Here is an 18,582-nt window from a genome sequence, read left to right as displayed (position 1 = left end):
AAGGCCAAAAATCACAATTTTTATCATTTCAGCTACCGCAGACTTACTTCAGCTTTGGGCTTAAAGGGCACTTTTTTCTTCATGAATCTACTTTTAACACATATGGTTATGGAATGAGTGTGGGAATTTGAGACAAATTTTATTTCAAATTTTTTTTTAAAACAATTTAAGGTATTTTTACACAAAAAATCATTATCTCATTTTTTTAAATTTAAGGTGGTGAGGTCCCCTTAATTCAATTTCTTTTTTATTTTTTTTTTGCGGTAGTCTAATGTTTTCATGTTTTTGCCACATATTTATCATGAAATAATTGTCATTCCAGAATGATTTACTAGTTCCGGTGAGTTTTTACAAAATTGTTCATTTTACTGTTTTAATATAGTATAGATAGATTGTTTTTACTTCATATATAATTCTATGAAGTTTTTGTACTTTTAAGTTTGATAGATAAAATTATTTTGAATCAATTGTATATACATAATTAATTACAATTTCTTCTCTCTCTCTCTATAATTGTTTAACTAAGCTCCAAGAGATATTACCCTGTCTTTTTACCTGACATCTTATTTACCAACCTATGTATTTGTAAAAGGGTGCCAGTTCTAATAGTTGATATATATATATATATATATATATATATATATATATATATATATATATATATATATATATATATATATATATAATATATATATATATATATATATATATATATATATATATATATATATATATATATATATATATATATATATATATATATATATAAGACATATGAAAGTTGTCCAGGATCAAGGGGGACATCTTTTTGTACAATTAGTTTTGACCTTGAACTCACATTTCATGGTCGTTTGAAAGTCAATTTTTGTTTTAAATAGGAACCCCTATTTATGATAGCAGATTCGGAAAGAACAGGAATTTTACGTCCGAAACGGTATTTCAAAATTTTTTTCATGACCTTCACAAGGTCATTTCAAGGTCAAATGTTAAGAGATACTGTAATTGCTATTTAATCGCATTTTCAGATAGAATATTCGTAGTTAATGTACTTTTATGATGAATATTCAAACCCAATGTGACAATGACCATGAAAATATTTACCTTGAAAACAAAATAATTCCCTAATTTCAGCGCTACCCAGGAACTATGACGTGGACGTATTAGGATTATGTTCCCTTTGGGGTGCTTTATTAACGTGAGTCCCTTTGCCTCGCACTGGGGTGCTTGTTTACTGTGAGTCCCCTTGCCTCTCATTAGGATGCTTGTTTAACATTCGTTAACAAATTTTTAGTGGTCAAAAGTAAATTTTGAAATAAACATGATAATTTAAAATATCTGAGTTCTTAATGGGAGTGGGAAATGGAACGTTAAAAATCAATGTTGTCAATTCATTCACGGCCGAAGCAGAGTCAAGTAAAAGTTTAACGTTTTAAAAGCGTAAAAAATGGTTAAACAATAAAGGTAGGATGTTAAAAAATACATTATTTAAGATAAAATATTAAACATCATTTTGCTTTTGTAATATTAAAAAAAATGTTTAATAATTGTATTTGCCAAAGTGCATAATTTCCAGTTTAGATGTTTTTTTTTTTAAGTTGAATTTCTTTAATCTAATATGAATTGTAACGATTGTTCTCACGCTGTCTTCAATTTAAATCACAATGTCTTAAAGTAAAAAAATAAGAAGTTACAAATTTGATTTAAAAATTATACAGTTTGAAAATTCCTCCTTTTTTTGTTGTCACTTTCTTATTTTGGTTTAGTTTCAATTTCAATAAAGAGTGAATGTAAATAAAATAGTTTTTCTTATTATAAACAAAATTTTCAACATGGGCGATTATCAATCCAATGAAATTGTTGATATGATAATGATCTTAGGCGAAACCCAAAACAATGCCAGCGCCGCGGTGCGACTCTACGCTGAACGCTTTCCTCTAAGAAGGCGTCCTACTCACGACACATTACTCAGATTACTTCGAAGAGCTCGTGATGGACATCTTCGTCGTCAACGCAGAGACCACGAATACAATGAAAATGATCCTAATGTTATAGCCGCCTTAGCAGCTAGTTCAGGGTCAAAACTAATTGCACAAAAAGATGTCCCACTTGATCCTGGACAACTTTCATCTCAACAATTTTTCTGTTCATGGCTTAATTTAGGAGTTATTAGACTGGTTTGATTAAAATGGCCCACCCTGTATATACCTGGATATCCAGGTATATATTTTATTACACAGCGCTTTAGTATCAGCGCTTCAGTATGCAGATGCTCTTATCAAACCAGTATGTGGGACTATTAATTGAAATTATTGACATTATGTATTTTTATTAGAGCATATCGACTGAGTGGAATATCAACGTATCCTGATCCCGGCTTCTACAACGTTGTATCCCAGCCGCGGCTCCGCAAATGTCCTATCCTGATCGCGGCTTCAAGAATGTCGTATTCCATACGCGACTTTTTTCTTCCAATTTTGTAGTGTCAGTACTGCGAGAGGTTGAAATACGACTAAATTAGGCATAAATGTGCGTAAAAAGTTCTGAAAAAGATCAAAATTACTTATTGCTTCCTCCTAGAGGAAGCTTTATAATAGTAAAATTTTGAGTTTCATCAAAACTTTCAGAAAATAATTCTTAGTGTGTTAGAAGTTCAAATCAAGTGTTTTTAGACAATCTCCGTATAGATGTGTATGTCTTCTTCCTTCTGCATCGTTCTGCCGTGTTCTTCCTTCTGCATCGTCCAGCCGTCTGCTTCCTGCAGCATCGACCGGCCATCCTCTGGACAGACTCAACCCCGATACCTACGTTCCTCTGCATCGGGTGAGGGAGTCTGGAATTAACTCAGTTACCTACATTCCTTAGCATCGGTCTAAGGAGCACTTAGAGGTACTCAACCCTAGCTCTTACGTTTCTCTGCATCGGGCAGGGGAGTGAGAGCTCAACTTTATGACCTACGTTTCTCCGCATTAGTCTGAGGAGCGTTTTGTAAATATTACCTAGTGGCCTTTGTCTAGCAACAGTTTTACTCAGCTGTTTCACCATGTCCTTTGCTTCTATTCTCTTCGTCATTTCTAACCTTCTTGATAAAAATCCTTACGTAGTTGTTTACTGCGCACCTTGATGTTTTGATATTCTTATCTCCATTATTATCGCTTGGTGGTCACTGTTTGTGTAATGATAGCTCACCATCTACGATCTAACTGAGCCAATCAGGCAGCTGCTGACAAACGTGAGATCTATGATGGACCCTGCATCTCCTTCTTGAAATGTGTAAGAACATCCCTAGTTAACTAAGATCAAGTCAAGGAGGGCGAATGCTTCCATTTAGCGCTTGTCCTCTTTCGTTCGTCCTTTGGCTGGCCCACTCTATTGCCCAGGGGTTGAAATCGCCTGCTAACAGTACCGGTTTTCTTCCTACAGCATCCTGTACTAGCCGGTCCAACAGTTGTCTGAATTATTCTGTCGACGCGTTAGGAGAAGCATAGCGGCTGTAAATGTGTACGCCTGCGACCTTAGCACGTACGAATCCTTTATTAAGTCCTGTCATTTTTTCCTGAAAAGCGGCGTCTCTGCATACCGATATTGCCGCTTTACCAGTACTGTCCATATCCCACAACGTTTTGTCCAGGTCTCAGTATTGTTCACAGACAATGGCTATGTCGATCTCTGTTTCAAGGACAGACTGGCTCAGTAGGTTCTGTGCAGTCGCGCAGTGATTTATATTTAACTGCACTATTTTCATTTTCTTCGTCTGTTAGTGGCTTCTACTGCAGCTTGGTAAACTAGGCATACATAGCTACCAGCTGCGTGGTCACTCTTCCCACTGGCTAAAACCTAAGCATTTATAACACCTGAGCGGCTCATCCATTTTATATTCTTTTCCTTACAACAAAATTATTTACAATTGATTGTTCGAAAATTTTACACAAACATGGCTTTTTATTTGTAAAGCCTCCGAAACAAACCGCTATTTCAAAATTTTGAAAAATAAATATTTGAAAGGCAGAAATTACAAATTAAATTATAACGAAAGGTAAAATTTTAAGTCCCAGAATATTGGAAAGGTATAATTTTGAAAACCTAAATTTGGAAATTCCTAAAAATATCGCTTTTGCAATAATTTATCTACAAATATCACCTTTCGCAATATTTCAAATCAACATTTCTGTTTTATAATTTTTTTCATTTTAAAATCTCTGTTTATAAATTTTGAATTTCCAATCTTTACCCTTTCTCATTTTTATTTTTCAAAATTCTTATCCTCACCCCTCTATCCCGTGTAACAGACCTCCTGTACCCGATCCTTCCAAGAGACCCAGTGCTCACGTCCCCTTACTTGCGGTAACCTACCCTCGACGCACAACCCCTCCATCAGACCCAGACTCCACTGGTATCGGACTGCGGCCACGCTCTAGGCATTCAACACTTGGTCCTCATGTTGTTTAAAACTTTTTGCAGATTGTAACCAAACGCTACTTAGGGATTTAAAAAAAAAACTAAATTAAGGCTAATGATGATATTGTGAACCTTTATAACAAGAATTGAGGTTTGCCCTGCTAAAAGTTAATCGAGCACCTACCCAGGCACGGGCACTAGTGTGTCATTAGAATATATATTTATAAATTTCTTATTTATTAATGTCGTTTATCAACAACATTTGCATGATTTGGGCCTGTTTGAATCTTTTTTCTTCCACCCACTAAAATAATCTTTATGCATATACATATATAGACAAATGCGCGTGCTCGCACACGCACATACATACGCGCATACACAATAAAATAAATAATTTTTAAAACTTTTCTATTCTAACGTTTAGGTTCATAAGTAATCACATACTAATGATAAACGAACATATTTTTTGTAACACTCAATAGAAATTAATTAAAATATGTCCACATAGCCGAAAGAATAACAACTATTCAACTAGATGGCATTCAGTACTATATCTCTCAAATGAATCCCTTTATTCCTGAATTAAATTATTTTTTGGCATATCAATATTGTCGATCACTTGGACTACAACTTGTATCTTTTGAAACTAAGGAAAAGGCTGACTTAATGATGAAATATTTAAAAAATACAGGATATGCAAAATATGATTTCTGGACTTCAGGAAACCGTCTAGGAACAGACATGTTTTTGTGGATGAGTACCGGATCACCTTTTAATTCAACTTTTAATTACATGAATACGAGTAGTAAAGATAATGCTGCAGATGCATCTCGTGGTGCCAATCCACAACAAGTATCTCAAAAAAGGTATACATCTTTTGCATATTTCTGCTTTCTTTAAGACATCACTTTCTAATAAAATACATCTTTTCTAAAATACTCATGCTAATTTATATGTGTACACCTCGATCTAATTTTGATTTAACGTACTTTAATGGGTAAAAGATTTTTTTATTAAGAGAAAGATCTATGTATCAATTTATACTATGTATAATTTGTACTAATCAATATCTATCTATGTATCAATTTGTATTTAACGTCAGCGCCAAAGTCATAATAAATGCTCTGAATGTATCCAATGTGGAAAACTTGCAAAATTCTTTAATATTCACGAGGGACCTTGTGATGTCAATAGAACTTGTAACGGTTGAATTTCTCTCGTGTGTCGGGCTCTCAATTGGAAACCAGGATTCGGTAGGAAAAAGACGTGATTAAATACTCTGTTTGTTGTAAGTTATACAATATATTTAAATGTCTAGCTACAACTGGGACATTGACGTTTATGTCCACCTGCAACAGAAACGTTATCACGCGGTTGTTAGAAAGATTTAGCCTTTACCAGTCAAGTTACAAACCTGTTGTTACGGTAGTTTAGCGTAGTAATAATATTACGGTCCGGTATCGGTCGGTGCGGTTCGGGTGTGTGAGGTTATGTGCGCACGGATTTGTTGAGCTGGATGATTTGTGTGGTATCGATTTCGGTTACCCGGTGTGCACACAGTAGCAATCAGATCGTCAACACGGTGCTTTTGAGGTTATCCTTAGATTACACAGAGACGTGTGCGTGCGACTATGCAAATCCTTGGCGTCGGCCCAGTCACTCCCTTAACCCTGTGTGCACACAGTGGCAAATTTAGCAGCTAGACGTCGGTGTTAAGATAGATTTGGCGGCGTTGAGTGTCGTATAAATTTGCTTACAAGGACAAGGCTCGCAGGCGCTTCGGATTCCTGATTATCTCGTGTGCTCTTGATGATAACCCAGAGTATCAGGTGTAGGCTATGCACACTGGCTGTCACGTGTGCTCACAAGACAGTTTCATCGGCGGTTGTCTGGCTCTGGCTCTCCTTGTAGTGTGGTGTGCTCACGGTACTGCCCGGATCGGGAGTTCAAGCTGAACTGGTTTAACGCTTCGCGGTCGGCCTTATATAGTCCCGTGGTGTGGATGTGTGTGCCAGTATCCATGCCTGACGAATAAATGTAATCGCGGTGCTTGGCGTGCGTCGCGCTCGTTGCCTGATCTGCTTTGATTTCATCGCGCGCTAGTGTATGCCGGGTTGCTGCTGGTTGTGTTCATGCGGGTTTACCTTTTCCTTGTTGCTTGTTTATATGCCGCGATATGCACGAGACTCGTGTCTCATTGCAAACAGTAGGAATCGGCAACTATCTTTTATTAATATAAATTCAAGAAGAACCTGCTGAATTTCACATAAACAATTTGGAACCATTCTTTAAAAGCTGAAATGCTGACTGCACAATTAACCTTAATATCAAAATTATAAAAAACATGAAAACTACGAAATAATTATTATGAATGAACAATAAAAATAAAAAAATTTGAATTCTAAATAAACAGAAAGTGAAATCTCTGGAAAAAATTAAGCTTTAAAAGAGTAAATGGTTAGGTAAGTTTGATGTATTTGGCAAAAATATTATAGATGTCAGTGACGTAGCATTTCATACATATTTATTACAACAATTCTTCTATTTGTCAAAATTAATTGCGTCTTATAGCAACTAAATTACAGAAAAAAAAGAACTGAGATCAATTAAACAAAGTTAGATTTGTTTGATTGATCTCAGTTGTATCATAATTACATATAATTATGATTATATGTAATCATAATGAAGATGAAATAAAAAATTATTTCGTTCATCAAAGGACTTACTTAACATAAAGTTCAAGTTATATAATGATCAATTAGAAACCAACTCTCAAGATACTTACTACTTTACTTGTTATGCTCGTTACATTTTACTTATGTGCTGTCTATTAGTAGCTTATTTGTGTACATAAGCTCATTAAATACTTTTTTCGATACAATGATTTGTTATCAATGTAGATAACGACACAGCTTTGTAAATTTAGTTCAAAAAAAGTATATAATATAATGTCACATTTTTTTCGTTATCTCTGAAAAAATTATAGAAATCACACATAAGTTATGAAAATTTTATTCATTTAGAAATAAAAACCACTGCCAATTTTTTGGCACGTACCTTCATCCAACAAAATTACCTCAATATTTTAAACACCATAGGGTCCTCATAACCTTATAAAATCATGAATTGTCTTAAAACCTTCTGAACTTTAGTAAGCGAGTTATGAGGTTTGACAGGGATAATAATTTTCAGTTATACAGGGTATACAGGGTGAGAGACAAAGAATTTAAATCTTGATATCTTTTAAACTAAACGGTTTTAAGAGCTGCAAAAAATACCTAGCCGAGGTGATCAAAAGATCCATATTTTCCCAAAATTTCAACATAATTAAAGCCTTTTACTCCCGTAATCGTACGACATAGAAAACCCATTTTTTAAGTGTTTTCCATTCTTAGCTTGAAAACTAGTTATCAAAATGGTTTAAAATTTGTACAGCAAATAGATATTATCGTTTTTTATTGTCATATATTTTTTTAAAACATTTGACGATTTAGTTTTGGGCTATTCATTTTTTTTAATTATCCTTTTATATCATAAAAATTGAACAGAACGGTCAATCTAGAAAATCTTGCAGGAAAAAGTAGGCAATTTTATGCTCTTTTAGATATACTATCGTTGAATATATTGCATAGATCATATTATCAAAAAAAGCAAAAATCAAAAAAATGCTATAATATGGTCATAAAATAATCAGAATCATATAAAAAAATGTTCCCGAATTCAGAATTAGAAAACATATATACATGCCAAATTTTATTACGATTAATCGTGTCGTTCCAGAATTATGACGGTATACATACATACATATACACACACACACACAGCCATCCGCACGGGCATTTTCTAAAAACGAATGATTTGTACCCCAAACACCTCCGAATGCGTTTCTACGAAGTTTCAGCAAAACTAAAAATTTTACTCTTACAAAGCTTCTTGGGAGGAAGCAAAAAACTCAAGGACAAACTTTAAAAATGTTGAAATATATCTTCCATCCCCAGTTTTTAGTCATGGTCAATTATATGTGGCTCTTTCGGAAGTAACATCAAAAGCTAATTTAAACATTTTTCTAACAGAACAATCAACAGTAAAAAATTAAAAAGATAAGAATAGTATGCAAAGATAATATATTAACAACATTGTATTGTTGAAAGTAAAGTTGTCAGAATAATTATTCAATCATAACACTATTTTAAAATTAATGGTACGGTATTAGCTACCAGCTGTAAAAATAATATGCGCTGTAGATTCCAATACAGGCTGCAATACAACTTGCGTTGTGGAATTAGAAAGCAACTGCAAAATAAAATGCAATATAAATTTCAATATTTGCTGCTAAAATAATATGTGCTGTACTTTTTGATAGCCGTTGCAACAAAACAGGCGCTGTAGATTTTAATAATGGTTGCAATACAACATGTACTGTGGATTTAAAAAAGGGACTGCAAAAATAAAATACGCTGTACTTTTAAAAAGCGGCTGCAAAAGTAATGTGCGTTGTAGATTCCAATAGCCGCTACAGAATAATGTGCACTGTATATTTCAATAGCGACTGCAAAATAATATGCACTGTCGATAGCAAAAATAAAATGTTTTATAATTCTAAAATCAACAACAATAATAATATGCGCTATGAATTTCAACGGTGTCTGAGGCAAATTTTGTTTTTTCTGTAAAACGTATTTTGATCTCGAGTCGGGTCATGTCGAGTTTTTTTTTTCGAGTTTGAGTCGAGTACTCGAAAAATTGAGTACCCGAACTTATCGAGCTACTCGAATTTTTCGATCTACTCGAGTTTTCCGAGTAACTCAAAAAAATCGAGTAGATCGAAATTTTCGAGTTACTCGAAATTACCGGGCCTTAAATAATTGCATATTTAGATGTTATATTATTAAATATAGTAAAATTATAATTTGAACTTTGTCATTAAAAGACATAAGTGAATAAAAAAAAATACTGGCTAATTCTGCATGTGAAAAGGATAAAAAAAGGTATTTATGTTTTTTTTCTGTAAACCTAATAGTTTTTTAATTAAAAATATAAATGAACTTGATTTTTTCAATATTATGTTATTTTTAATTTAAAAATTATAGATACCTTTTTCTATTCTTTTCACATGCAGAATCAGCCCCCTACTAAAAATATACGTATGGTAAATCACATATCTAATCACATGTCTAATCACATGTTTTATTACGTGTTTTATTACATGTATAAACATGTATTCTATCAAATATCAAATTGCAAGTATAATCATATGGTAAATCATATGATTATTTCGAACCGATTAGATATATAATTTAACACGTGATTATGCATATAATAAAATACGTAAAAAAACACGTGATAAAACACGTAAAAAGACATGTAATAAATCACGTGAATATGAAAAATTTTGCATGTGAAAATTTTACAATATCACACGTGATAAAACATATCTCTAATCGTGCAAAATTTGTACATTCATTAAACAATATATGTTTGATAATAATATTGTTATTTTTATTATATATAATTATGTCACATTAATCGTATTTCATTTGATTCAAAATGTTTTAAATAAAATAATCCCTAATGAAATGTCGTAAAAAAATTTTTATTTCAGGTTTACATTATACATATAACTTACATAAGATCATATTATATGAAAAGAAAGAAGGAATACAATTTTTTTCATAGTCAACATAAAGGAGTATTTTTTGTTTAATGATTGTTGCACAACTACTTTTGCGGCTTCTTGCGCTATTATTCAAAGTACAGTTATAACTTTTTATAACTCTTATTTTAAACTTTGAAAAAGTTGTATTGCGAAAATGAATATAAATTCTTTTTAATGATTTAAATTTTACTTCATATCGATCAACGATTTATTATTTATTATTTAAATATTATTAAAATAATAATAATATTTCTCTATGACTCAGTCAGGTATTAAATACATACCATGATAAATATTTTATGTTAATACCAAATATTTCTTTGGCACAGAAATAAAATTTCATAAAAATAAAAAAAACTCTTTAAGTATCTAACAGTAAAAATAACTAATACTTTCGTTTTGATTTTAAATCTTACATTAATTTAACTTTTTTTTGTTAAAGATCACAGTAAACCTTAGAATTATTTTTTTTTTATTGAAAATCTAAATTATTAGTTGTAACGTACGCGCTTTCTTGCTGCGCTTTTTCCTCTTTCTTGACTTCGTAAATCCCTGATTTTTTGAGATAAAATATAAGTTGAACCTCTCAACATTTTAGCCTTTTCCTCAGGCGAATATCCTCTTTGTCGTTCCAAGAAATCATTGAATATACCTAAAAACATTTCAAATTAGTAAACTAAATAACAAAAATAGTAATGTCTAATAAAAATTATTTATTACTTATTAATAGCCTCAACAAACTTAGTTGAATTCGTTTTACTGGAGACCTATTTGGTATATTTATATGTACTTTCTTTAAGTCGAGAGCCCTATTTGCCAAATCTCTAGCTGTCCACAATTTCATTATTATTTCTCTCAAAAACACATTAGGCTTTTCTGTCTGCAACATTCTCCATACATCTGGTCTCACAGTTTTTTGTTCGCCGAGATAAAGCTAAAAATAAAATACAATAATTAGTTATATTGTTATGTAAAAAAATTTTCTACTCTACGTGCGTATAATAATAAACGAAATCGGATTTTTATTTAATATTATATATACTTAATTTATACCTCTCCTGTATCATTTACTGGTTTATAGCGAGCATTTCTCTCCTCATATCCATGACCTTCCGTTGCTTTATAATAATCAATAGATTCAACGATAAATTTACTTAGAAATTTATTGTTCAATGAGTAGTTTTCTTCAGGTATAGGTTCGTTATCCGCATCTGGCTGATTATGTTCATTTTCTTCTCCGTTTGATTGATTAAGTGCACCTTCTACTGCGTTCGATTGATTATGTACATTTTCTGGGTTTCGTTGACCATTTTCTTGCAGAACAGGTTCTCCGTTATGATTTTGTCTCTCTGATGAGATCTCTTCTGGTGTTCCAGCATCGCTATGGTTGTTAAGTAAAGTTGAGAAAGCTAAAGGATCTAAATAAATAAAATATATCTTAAAGTTTTTACTGGGGTTAGCATTTGAACATTGATATAAATATTTAAAGTAGTTTACCTGTTTCATTGTTACTTGTTAAATCATCTGACTCATCGTTGCTATCATAAAATGATAATGAATGCCTTGGCTTACTAAGCTGGTTGATAATTGAACATGGGTGGTGGAGGGGCGATGGGGGGGCAGTGGGGGGTGGTGGGGGGGTTTTTGAGATTTTCGAAAATAACAGAAAAATGAAAGAATTTTACGTGTTTTGGTGGGGGGGCCAAGGTGGGGTGGAGGGGGTGGTGGAGGGGTGGTGGGGGGGAGTCTTGCCAAAATGACTATATAATATAGGAAGATATATATATATACATATATTATACTATCAAAACTTACTGAAAGTCTTTGTTGATAAAAAAATATCTTGCTGATAAATTGAACTTTACATTGCACTTCACAATGCACTTTCACTAACCTATTTTTTTATCGAATTTTTTACATAATAAATCAAAACACATTTAAACACGTTTTTTTCTTACTTTTAGTCCCAAAGCCACATGCCTATTTAAATTCGAGACAGTCGTTGTATAAAGAGAATCCGAGGACCGAGGTCTATATACGAGTCTATATTTGAAGAAGTCTGGTCGAGGGACGAGACGCTGCTTGCGTCTGTGACTCCGGGGGTGACCAGGATGGGTCCCCACATATATACATGTTAGGCACTTATAACACTAGTATATCTATATGTATGTGAGGAACAGAGCACTCTTTGTCTCTTTCTTGTATCTCAATACGGCTTGATGTTTACTGGGCGTAACGTGTTTATGGGGCTTCGGCAGCTTCACGCGTGTGTGTAAATATATATATATATATATATATATATATATATATATACACACATAATGTATTTTTATACATATTTTAGAAAAAAAATCTATTGAAAATTAATATGGATAGAAAGAAAAAAATATTTCTAGATGATGAAAGTGCACCAATATCAAAATATATGAAATGTAAAATTAGAAAGTTTGACAAAGAAGAGAGTGTCTACAATGAGGTTATTATTTAAAATATTTATTCTATATGTTGTTTCATATTGTTGTTTGTCAATAACAATATAAACTTTTCATTATACTTTTTAGGTATTAACATCAGTTGATGAATCTCATGTAACAATTAATGACACAAAAGGGTTAATATCTACGATCGAACCTTTTTGTACTAGTATAACAAATACTTCTATAACACCAGATAATTCATCGGCAAATGGATTACAATCAATTTTAAATCATGAATAATCGGAGGTACAGGTCTAATATTTCATTATAGCTTTATTGTGTTTTCAATTTTTGATTTTTAAAATATTATTTTGAATATGTTTTAGGCTTTTGAAGATCCAACATTGCAATTAGCAACACTTGATAAAAACTCTGATCCTGAAAACTTTTTATCACAGGAATACTCATCGGAAGATTTAGTGGATCAATCTTTTGTTGTAAGTAATTACTTAAAATTATAGTTCTTATAACTGCTACAGAATACGTATTTAGAACTAGTGCAGTTGATACGCTAAACTAACTGGCTAGTTAATTTTTAACTGGACAGAATCTCTTGTAGAAAATTAGACAGTGAAATTGGCGTATTCATTAGTCACTGCCCAGTGCGCACTGTTGAAATTAACTGAACCCAGTGGCCAGGTTAAAATAGCATCACTTGCAAAGCACTGCTAAATACTGTATGTTGATAGATATATCATGCATAAAATAAAAAGAATGAAAATTTTTATTATGAACATAGTTAAAGTTTCCCTGATAAAAATATTTGTCTGGATATCCGTGTGGATTATCCACAAGGATATCTACATAGATTGACATGGATTCCACTTGAATTCCACCTGGATTCCTCGTAAATATGTATGTGAATAATCTACATGAATATCCACTTACAAATTTTCAGGTTACGTATTGTAAAAAAAGACTATTTGAAAGAGTCATTTTTCTTACTAACTATGTGCGCTATCAAAAAAATGATAGAGGCACTTTTGTATGTAAATGCTATAAACACTCTATTGCTGCTTCCATTATTTATTTATCTCTTAAATTAAAAAAGTTAAAAATGGCTGCTAATTGCCGATGCATAAAGTTTTTTGCAATATCATCTTTATTACAATTTAGAGTTTGCCACTTGATTCTTTGTGTCATTTTGAGCAAAAAATATCTTTATCACTTTTAGTCTAGAGTCAATAGGTTTTAAGAAAACACGCTATGTGTGGTTGCATACAAAATTTTAAAAATTATTCTTCTCAAAATCTATTGACTCTAGACTAAAATTTATAGAATTATTTTTTGCTCAAAATGACACAAAGAATCAACTAGCACACTCTAAATTGTAATAAAGAGATATTATTAATTAATTAAAAATGAATTTGAAGTGGTCGACATAATATTGTTTCTTGGTCACCAATTTTGTAACAGTGTTTAAATTGCCAGCAACATAACCTTGAAGCTGTCAGGAGCTAGCGCAGAGACTCATATATGTTAGATGCTGCCAAGCTAGATCTCAAACATAATTTTTATCTATTTTTTTGTAGGGACAAGAATCCGAACATATTTTTCAAGAGGACTTATTAAGTGATGATGAAACCGTAGAAATTTTGCAAAGAGTTAAACAAAATTCAAAAAGTTTACAACAACTTAAAGATGAAAAAAGTTTTTTAGAATCTATTGGCACATACGTTGAGAAAAGCCCTGGAGAATTACTTTTAGTATCACTTAAATTTTCATTGATTAATAATCACTCATTTTCATCTTTAACTGGTTTATGTCGATTTATTAATGCTATATGTGGCAAGCGTGTACTCCCAGAAACACGCTACATGATTGATAAGATATGCAATTACAATAATAACAATATAATTTTACATGGCATCTGCGACACGTGCTCCAACTACATAGGCACATTTAAAAATAATGAAAAGATTGTTAAATGCAATAATTGTGAAATGAATGTTGATGTGTCTAATCAATCAAACAATTGTTTTTTTGCTATGTTAGACCCCTCTAATGCAATTACTGAGTACTTGCAATCACATGAAGACTATTATGAACATATTGTTAGAGAAAAAGTACACGAGAAAGATGTTATTCAAGATATTTATGACGGGAAAATGTATAGAAAATTTCCAAAAATTTATCTGATAATGATCGATATAACTATGTAAGTGTAACTATTAATACCGATGGTGCTCCCGTATTTAAATCATCAAATTTTTCTATTTGGCCTATTTATTTATGTATTAATGAAATACCCGTTCAAGCTAGATTTAATAGTGTCATAGTAGTAGGGTTATGGTTTGGAAAAAATAAGCCAGAGATGAGTATATTTTTAGAAATATTTGTTGAATTGATAAATAAGCTGACAAAAAATGGAATACAAGTTACCATAAAAGGAGAAACTCGACACATAAAACTGTATGCCATACTTGCATGTGTAGATACTGTCGCACGTGCACCTATGCAGGGAACTTGTCAATTTAATGCTCATTACGGTTGCGACTGGTGTATGCACCCCGGCGAATATTATAATGGCAGTATGAGATACCCATATACTGATCAATTACCAGATAATAGAGATGCAGCTACTACAATTAAATTTGCTAAATTGGCTCTCAGAACAGAGAAACCTGTGTTTGGAATAAAAACTGCATCGCCATTAATGCTTTTAAATAACTTTGACATAATTAAAAGTTTTTCGCCTGATTATATGCATTGCATTTTAGCTGGTGTTGCTAAACAATACACTGAGTATATAATAAGTTATATGTCAACCAACGACTATGAAACTTTAAATAGTTTGTTTTCAAAAATAAAAGTTCCACATCAATTAGGCCGGTTAGCAAGACCCTTATCAGACCGAGGAAATTGGAAATCACGTGAGTGGGAAAATTGGATTTTATTTTATAGTGTACCATTATTCAATCTTGTATTAAAATGTAAAAAGCGATTGCGACATTGGCAATTATTAACAGAATCCTTACATATAGCCCTTCAAACTAAAATAACGTATGCAGAATTAAATGATATGAATGATATGTTATGTACATTTTTATCTGAGGCCGAAAATCTTTATACTTTAACCGCTATGACTTATAATACTCATCAATTATTGCATGTAGCTGATAGTATAGCAAATTGGGGTCCTCTATGGGCACATTCGTCATTTTGCTTTGAATCCGCCAACTATTATTTGCTTCGTGCTATTAAATGTGGAAGAGGCGTTGTACAACAAATAATAAGATACATTAATCTCGAACGATATGTACAAATGTTAGAAAAAATTGTATATCCAAATACTACGTCGAGAATAGAAATTTTTTACAAAGATATTAACGTTCCTTATACTAAAAAAGTTTTTAAATTAACAAATATTACTTATTTAGGCAAAGAGAATAGCATAGATCAATGTGAATGTGAAAAATTTTCTATTTCAATAACAACGAAAAATTTTTTTAGAATGATCATAAATGGTACTTTATACATGTCATCGAAAAAAACTAATGCTCGTTCATGCAATTATTATGTTCAACTCGTTAATGGGCAGTTCATTAAACTTGACAGTTTTTTGGTAGACGTTGAAAGAAAATGTGAAATAACTCTTTATCAATTAATTAATACAACATGTTATGCTAATTCTAATGCTATTAAAGAAATCACAAGTATTAATGATGAAATATTATCAGTGGAAAGTAGTCAAATTTATAGGATTGCAACTTTTATACAAATAGGAAAAAAAATGTATATAATAGCGACACCAAACTTGTATTTTTATTAATTATTGTATAACCAACGCTTTTAAATGTATAGTATGTTATAAATAAATATTTTGTACAAAGGTATTTACAATTAAGAAAAGAAGTTTTGTAAAATAAATCTGAATATAAAGTATAAAAAAAATCGTTATTTTATTATTATACTATCACAATTAGATTTTATAACAATCTAATATTCAATGCAATAATTATTAAGATGATTATATTTTTTAATGATGAAAAAATAGAAAATAAATATTAGGATTCATGTTATTTAGCAAAATCACGTATTTCGACACATGTTTTTTCACGTGTAATATTGTAAAATTTTCACATGCAAAATTTTTCATATTCACGTGATTCATTACATGTCTTTGTACGTGTTTTATCACGTATTTTTTTACGTATTTTATTATATGCATAATCACGTGTTAAATTATATATCTAATCGGTTCGAAATAATCATATGATTTACCATATGATTATACTTGCAATTTGATATTTGATAGAATACATGTTTATACATGTAATAAAACACGTAATAAAACATGTGATTAGACATGTGATTTACCATATGTATATTTTTAGTAGGGCCAGTATTTTTTGGGCGCCTGGTCCGTTTTGAACCCAGTTAATGTATGTATATCGCACGGGCATGCTCTTGTCTGTGAGTCTGTGTTTATTAAGTCACATAGACATGGTACATACATAATATAAACACACATAAAATTGTTGCGTTACATTGTATATAATACATTAAACACGGCTTGCCGGTTATATTGCCGGCCCTAAAAACAGCGTATTTTAAAGCGTAAACGAAAATGTTAAACAAGTCTCCCTATAGTAACGTATACTGTAAAATAGTATATTACGATACAAGTAGCATAAATAGTCCATTACGGCACGGCATGTATTAGCACCTGAGCATAGCGAGAGAGCTAAACGTTGTGCCATATCGAACTATTTATGCCACGAGTATCGTACGCTATTTTATAGCACTAACTAGCATAAATCCGCAGTTACGCCTATCCGTGGCCTAAACAGTCCATTTTTTCACCGTGCAGTTAGCGACTGAGCGTAGTGAGGGCGATCAGCACGGTGCAATAATGGACTATTTATGCCTCGGATAGGCGTGACATAGATGCGGATTTATGCCACCCAGTGCTATAAAATGATTTTTTTAAATCACTAAAATGTAGTAAAATTACATGAACCCCACGTATAGCAATTTTACTAGTCTCAGCTACGTAAAATTACAAAAATCTGGCAATTTTACTATTCTTGTAGTAAAATTGCTTCGCCCAGCGTAAGTCGGATTAGTTTACTACTCTCAGCGTAGTAATTTTGCAGGGGTCAGATTCTCGCGTTCAGTGTAAAAATACTGCCGCCGTTGTAAAATTACAGCGCGCAAAATAGTAAAATTACTATATACCGTTGTGAATTTACCTATACTGTTGTAAATTTACTGTGCTGGGCATAGGATGGATTGGTTTACTACTGGGTTAGTTATATTACGACAAAATTGTATGTAAAATGTAGCGCGCTTTTCAAACTGGGATTCTCAACTGCAGTTACGAGAACAGTAAGAGCAGTGCGTTTTTGCGACTTCTATAGGGCTTGACCACGACCAGCTTAACCTATAAGCTTATTGCTTAGTTTATGTAAGAACGAAAAGCAATTCGCTTGTATAAGCTTTATGAGCTTTCACTTTCATTGCTTTCTGCTTTACTGAGACTGTCTTAGAGCCATGCGTAAATATAATTATAAAATTTCAAGTGGTTGGATGAATATATAGTTAAAATATAATCTCTAGTAGTGCGAGAAATTCGAGTAACTCAAAAGATTCAAGTAACCCGAAAAATTCTAGTAGCTCGGAAAATTCGAGTTCGAACTTGACTCGTCCCGGTACTCGACTCGAGCTCGTCGAGTCGAGTTTTTCGATCGAGTAACCCGATTTTTCGAGTACTCGCACACCCCTACTTGAAATGCCTAAATAAAAAATATCCTTTTGGACAAAGATTTTTCAGCTCAATCTGCAGCTTTACTTGTAACACTTATGGCGACTTTTAGCACTTATCGAAGCAAACTTAAGTTGTAAATAATAAAATAGTATGAAGAAATAGTCAATGTTTTGGTGATACTATACAGATGATAGCACTGACTTTCATACGATAAAAGTAAACTTAAAAAAAAAAAAGACAGTATAATAACGCTTTAGCGTTTGCCTCGAAAAAAATTTTAAAATAATTATATTGTAGTTTTTAGTTCTAATTAGTAGCATAGGCAAATTCTCTTTCAATATTTT

At 32.1% G+C, this 18,582-nt stretch overlaps 3 protein-coding genes across 3 annotated transcripts in view; 2 read left to right on the top strand and 1 right to left on the bottom strand.

The window, feature by feature from the left end:
* The window catches only part of LOC100679865 (C-type lectin 37Da), a 39,947-nt gene extending 34,652 nt beyond the window's left edge, over nucleotides 1–5,295 (top strand). The window contains exon 3 of the mRNA XM_031933063.1: nucleotides 4,904–5,295. Coding sequence (XP_031788923.1) covers nucleotides 4,904–5,295 — 392 coding nt within the window. The remainder of the gene's footprint in view (nucleotides 1–4,903) is intronic.
* Nucleotides 5,296–9,969: 4,674 nt separating this feature from the next.
* LOC103316037 lies at nucleotides 9,970–10,979 on the bottom strand. The gene is made up of 2 exons (XM_016987665.3): nucleotides 10,772–10,979; nucleotides 9,970–10,703 (listed from the first exon to the last, which is right to left on the bottom strand). The coding sequence occupies exons 1-2, from the start codon at nucleotides 10,938–10,940 to the stop codon at nucleotides 10,543–10,545; spliced, it is 330 nt and encodes a 109-aa protein (XP_016843154.1). The 5' UTR covers nucleotides 10,941–10,979; the 3' UTR covers nucleotides 9,970–10,542.
* Nucleotides 10,980–12,823: 1,844 nt separating this feature from the next.
* Nucleotides 12,824–16,300, top strand: LOC116417910. The gene is made up of 2 exons (XM_032602168.1): nucleotides 12,824–12,965; nucleotides 14,061–16,300. The coding sequence occupies exon 2, from the start codon at nucleotides 14,843–14,845 to the stop codon at nucleotides 16,298–16,300; it is 1,458 nt and encodes a 485-aa protein (XP_032458059.1). The 5' UTR covers nucleotides 12,824–12,965; nucleotides 14,061–14,842.
* Nucleotides 16,301–18,582: the final 2,282 nt, after the last annotated feature.

This window comes from Nasonia vitripennis, assembly GCF_009193385.2.
Source record: "Nasonia vitripennis strain AsymCx chromosome 5 unlocalized genomic scaffold, Nvit_psr_1.1 chr5_random0005, whole genome shotgun sequence".
Lineage (NCBI taxonomy): Eukaryota > Metazoa > Arthropoda > Insecta > Hymenoptera > Pteromalidae > Nasonia > Nasonia vitripennis.
The sequence above is the reverse complement of the archived record's forward strand: the minus strand, read 5'-3'. Positions and strand labels throughout refer to the sequence as shown.

Coding starts and splice junctions, on each gene's coding strand:
- LOC116417910 (XM_032602168.1), top strand. CDS start 14,843: ATGAGTATATTTTTAGAAATATTTGTTGAATTGATAAATAAGCTGACA.
- LOC103316037 (XM_016987665.3), bottom strand. CDS start 10,940: ATGTTGCAGACAGAAAAGCCTAATGTGTTTTTGAGAGAAATAATAATG. Junction 10,704..10,771: donor TTTGTTGAGGCTATTAATAA/GTAATAAATAAT, acceptor AAATGTTTTTAG/GTATATTCAATGATTTCTTG.